This window comes from Chenopodium quinoa, unplaced genomic scaffold, assembly GCF_001683475.1.
Source record: "Chenopodium quinoa cultivar QQ74 unplaced genomic scaffold, ASM168347v1, whole genome shotgun sequence".
Taxonomy (NCBI): domain Eukaryota; kingdom Viridiplantae; phylum Streptophyta; class Magnoliopsida; order Caryophyllales; family Amaranthaceae; genus Chenopodium; species Chenopodium quinoa.
This window is the reverse complement of record NW_018744697.1, coordinates 1,472,479-1,474,994: the sequence shown is the minus strand read 5'-3', so window position 1 is coordinate 1,474,994 and position 2,516 is coordinate 1,472,479. Positions and strand designations below refer to the sequence as shown.

The following is a 2,516-nucleotide window of genomic DNA, read 5'->3' as shown; positions in this document are numbered from 1 at the left end:
ATTGGGGCCTGGCCTTCTCCTTAGGAGCAGGATGAGGAGTCGGCTGACGATCCCTGACCGACTTCTGTTTGCCAGCCTGGGCTGGCTTCTTGGCCGACTGCTCCTTTCTAGGAGCAGGCGACTTCTTCAAGGCGAGCTGCTTGATTTCACCCCTGAGGCTGCTCAGGAGTGACATTAGCTCATCCCGAGTGATGGGAGTTGATCCTGTCGCCTAGGAAGGATCAACCGGCCGCCCCGAGGGCTTCTTTGGCTGACCAACAGTTTTGCTTGGCCCTGCCTGGTCATGGTGGCGCTCCCGCCTCTCCTTACTACGGATGCGCTTAGGGATGAGGGATCCATTTGGATCCACATAGGTTTTGATGTTAGCATCGTCCCCTGAGTCATGGCCCGTTTGGACCAGTATATCATCTGGAGGCCAAATGGCCTCTGGATTTGGTACAGGTTCTTGAGAAGCCATTTCAGAAGTACTCTCCCCACAGAAGGCGCCAAATGTTTCGGGGGTTTTTGTCCCTTGGGAGAGTTACAACTCTGAAATTGGATTCAACTGAGGATGCCTAAACCTGCAAAGCAAACGGACCGCCAGATGGTCAGGGGTGCGCCTCCGAAGATTAAGTTAGTAAATGTTCGGTAATAAAACATGCGGAAATAAAGTTATCTGCTCGGATTCCAAGCTCAGGTGATTAGTGACGTATTGTCTCGTATTGCGTGTAAAATTCTCTCTCTGTTTCTATGTCTGTCATAAATGCCAGAATTTCCCTATTTATAGGGTCCTTTTCAAAAGTGTACCCCTCCTAGGATCTGGTGACCTAGGAATTAGGTCACGTCGTTTTGCGGCGCCTCGGGATTTGAGCCTTAGAGGGCCGCCATCCCAGGGCCAATGCTAGAGTGACACGTGTCACTATGCCCAAAAGAATTCTAAAGCACCTTTTGGATGACACGTGTCGCCACCTGAATAGTCCCTGTTGGACCTTCAGTCCACGTAGGACGGAGAAGAGTCCACCCTCCACGTGTCATCTTTCCATAGGTCCAAATGGCACCTATATGGAGGACACGTGGCGCTTTCTGATCGGGCCACCTAGCCGGGTATAAAATACCCAAATCAACAGAAGTAAGACAAGTCCAGGTCCAACTAACAAATCTCTGAGGGAAACCTTTCTCCTGCATAACAGTAATCAAGAATCCCCACTCAACTGAATCATAGTCTTTCTTCAAATCCACCTTAACCATGCATCTAGGTGAGATAAATTTGTGATCATAGCCTTTGATCAATTCAGTTGCAAGAAGGATATTGTCACCAATGTGCTTGCTTGGAATAAAACCTGCTTGGGCATCATCAATGACCTCACCAATGATAGCAGCAAGTCTAGCAGTTATGACCTTAGAAATGAGCTTATAAACCACAGTGCAACAAGCTATAGTTCTCAAATCCTTAACATGGGAAGCATTGGGGATTTTAGGAACAAGAGTGATAGTTGTGCAATTTCATTGCTTAGGCAAGGTCCCTTTAGTAAAGAAATCAATAACACTAGCATAAATATCATCTTCCACAATATGCCAAGCTCTCTTAAAGAAAAAGGAGTTAAAGCCATCAATACCAGGAGCTTTAGTGTTATCAATTCCCTTAAGGGCAGTATCAATTTCAGCATGAGAAACAGGCTGAATGAGATAACTCTGAGCAATAGAGCTAAGTTTTTTACCCCTCCTCACAGTAACAAGGTCAACAACAGGAAGCCAAGGAGCCTGAGTCCCTAAAAGAGACTTATAGAAGGAGATAACTTCATGAAAAATGGCATCCGGATCCTTAAGCAAAACCTGGTTAGAGTCAAAGATGGATTCAATTCTATTCCTTGCTTGTCTATTCTTCATCACTGAGAAAAAATAATGAGAATTGCCATCTCAAAGCTTAATCCAGTTGATCCTAGATTTTTGTTTGAAGATGCTTTCCTAAATATCATTCCAGTGTTTGACAACCTTAATAGCATCAGATTCTTTAGCATATAAATCCAAATCATCGGGATTCTGAGCCATTAAGTTCTAAATTCCAGCAAGCTCAACATTAGCTTGATCAATCTTCTCCTCATTGTTGCCTAACTGCTTGCTATTAAGAGACTTGATACTAGACTTCACAGAATTAAGCTTCTGCCAAACAGACTACCAGAACCCCAAGCCTGAGAAACAGTATCAAGGAAATCAGGATGATCAGCAACACAGTTTAGAAACCTAAAAGGTCTACCTCTCCCAGCAGGGGCAGAACAAATATCCAACAGAATTGGACTGTGATCAGATAAAGAAGGGGGGAGATAGACATTCTCAACATGCCCATGAGAGGCCAGCCAAGCTTGGTTACCAAAGACTCTATCAATCCTAGAAAGAGTTCTAGGACCAGTGTGAGCCTTATTTGACCAAGAGTAGAAGGATCCTTTGCTCTTGACCTCAGTGAGGTCCAAATCATCAACCAAACTCTAGAAATCTCTAGTCTCATAATCAGTAACATCAGTACCATGAAGCCTATCTGA

At 44.7% G+C, this 2,516-nt stretch overlaps 1 protein-coding gene across 1 annotated transcript; it reads right to left on the bottom strand.

Annotated features, from left to right (window-relative positions):
* Positions 1 to 915: 915 nt before the first annotated feature.
* LOC110702704 lies at positions 916 to 2,028 on the bottom strand. The gene is made up of 3 exons (XM_021880459.1): positions 1,972 to 2,028; positions 1,525 to 1,812; positions 916 to 1,377 (listed from the first exon to the last, which is right to left on the bottom strand). Exons 1-3 carry the CDS (start codon positions 2,026 to 2,028, stop codon positions 916 to 918), a joined length of 807 nt encoding a protein of 268 aa, XP_021736151.1.
* Between the last annotated feature and the right edge of the window lie 488 nt (positions 2,029 to 2,516).

Bases quoted from the DNA above. Each gene is read 5' to 3' on its own strand.
- LOC110702704 (XM_021880459.1), bottom strand. From the start codon at position 2,028: ATGGCTCAGAATCCCGATGATTTGGATTTATATGCTAAAGAATCTGAT. The intron at 1,813-1,971 runs GTTGTCAAACAC...GACTCTAACCAG, and splicing joins AAGAATCTGATGCTATTAAG to GTTTTGCTTAAGGATCCGGA. The intron at 1,378-1,524 runs GTTATTGATTTC...CTCATTTCTAAG, and splicing joins AAGATGATATTTATGCTAGT to GTCATAACTGCTAGACTTGC.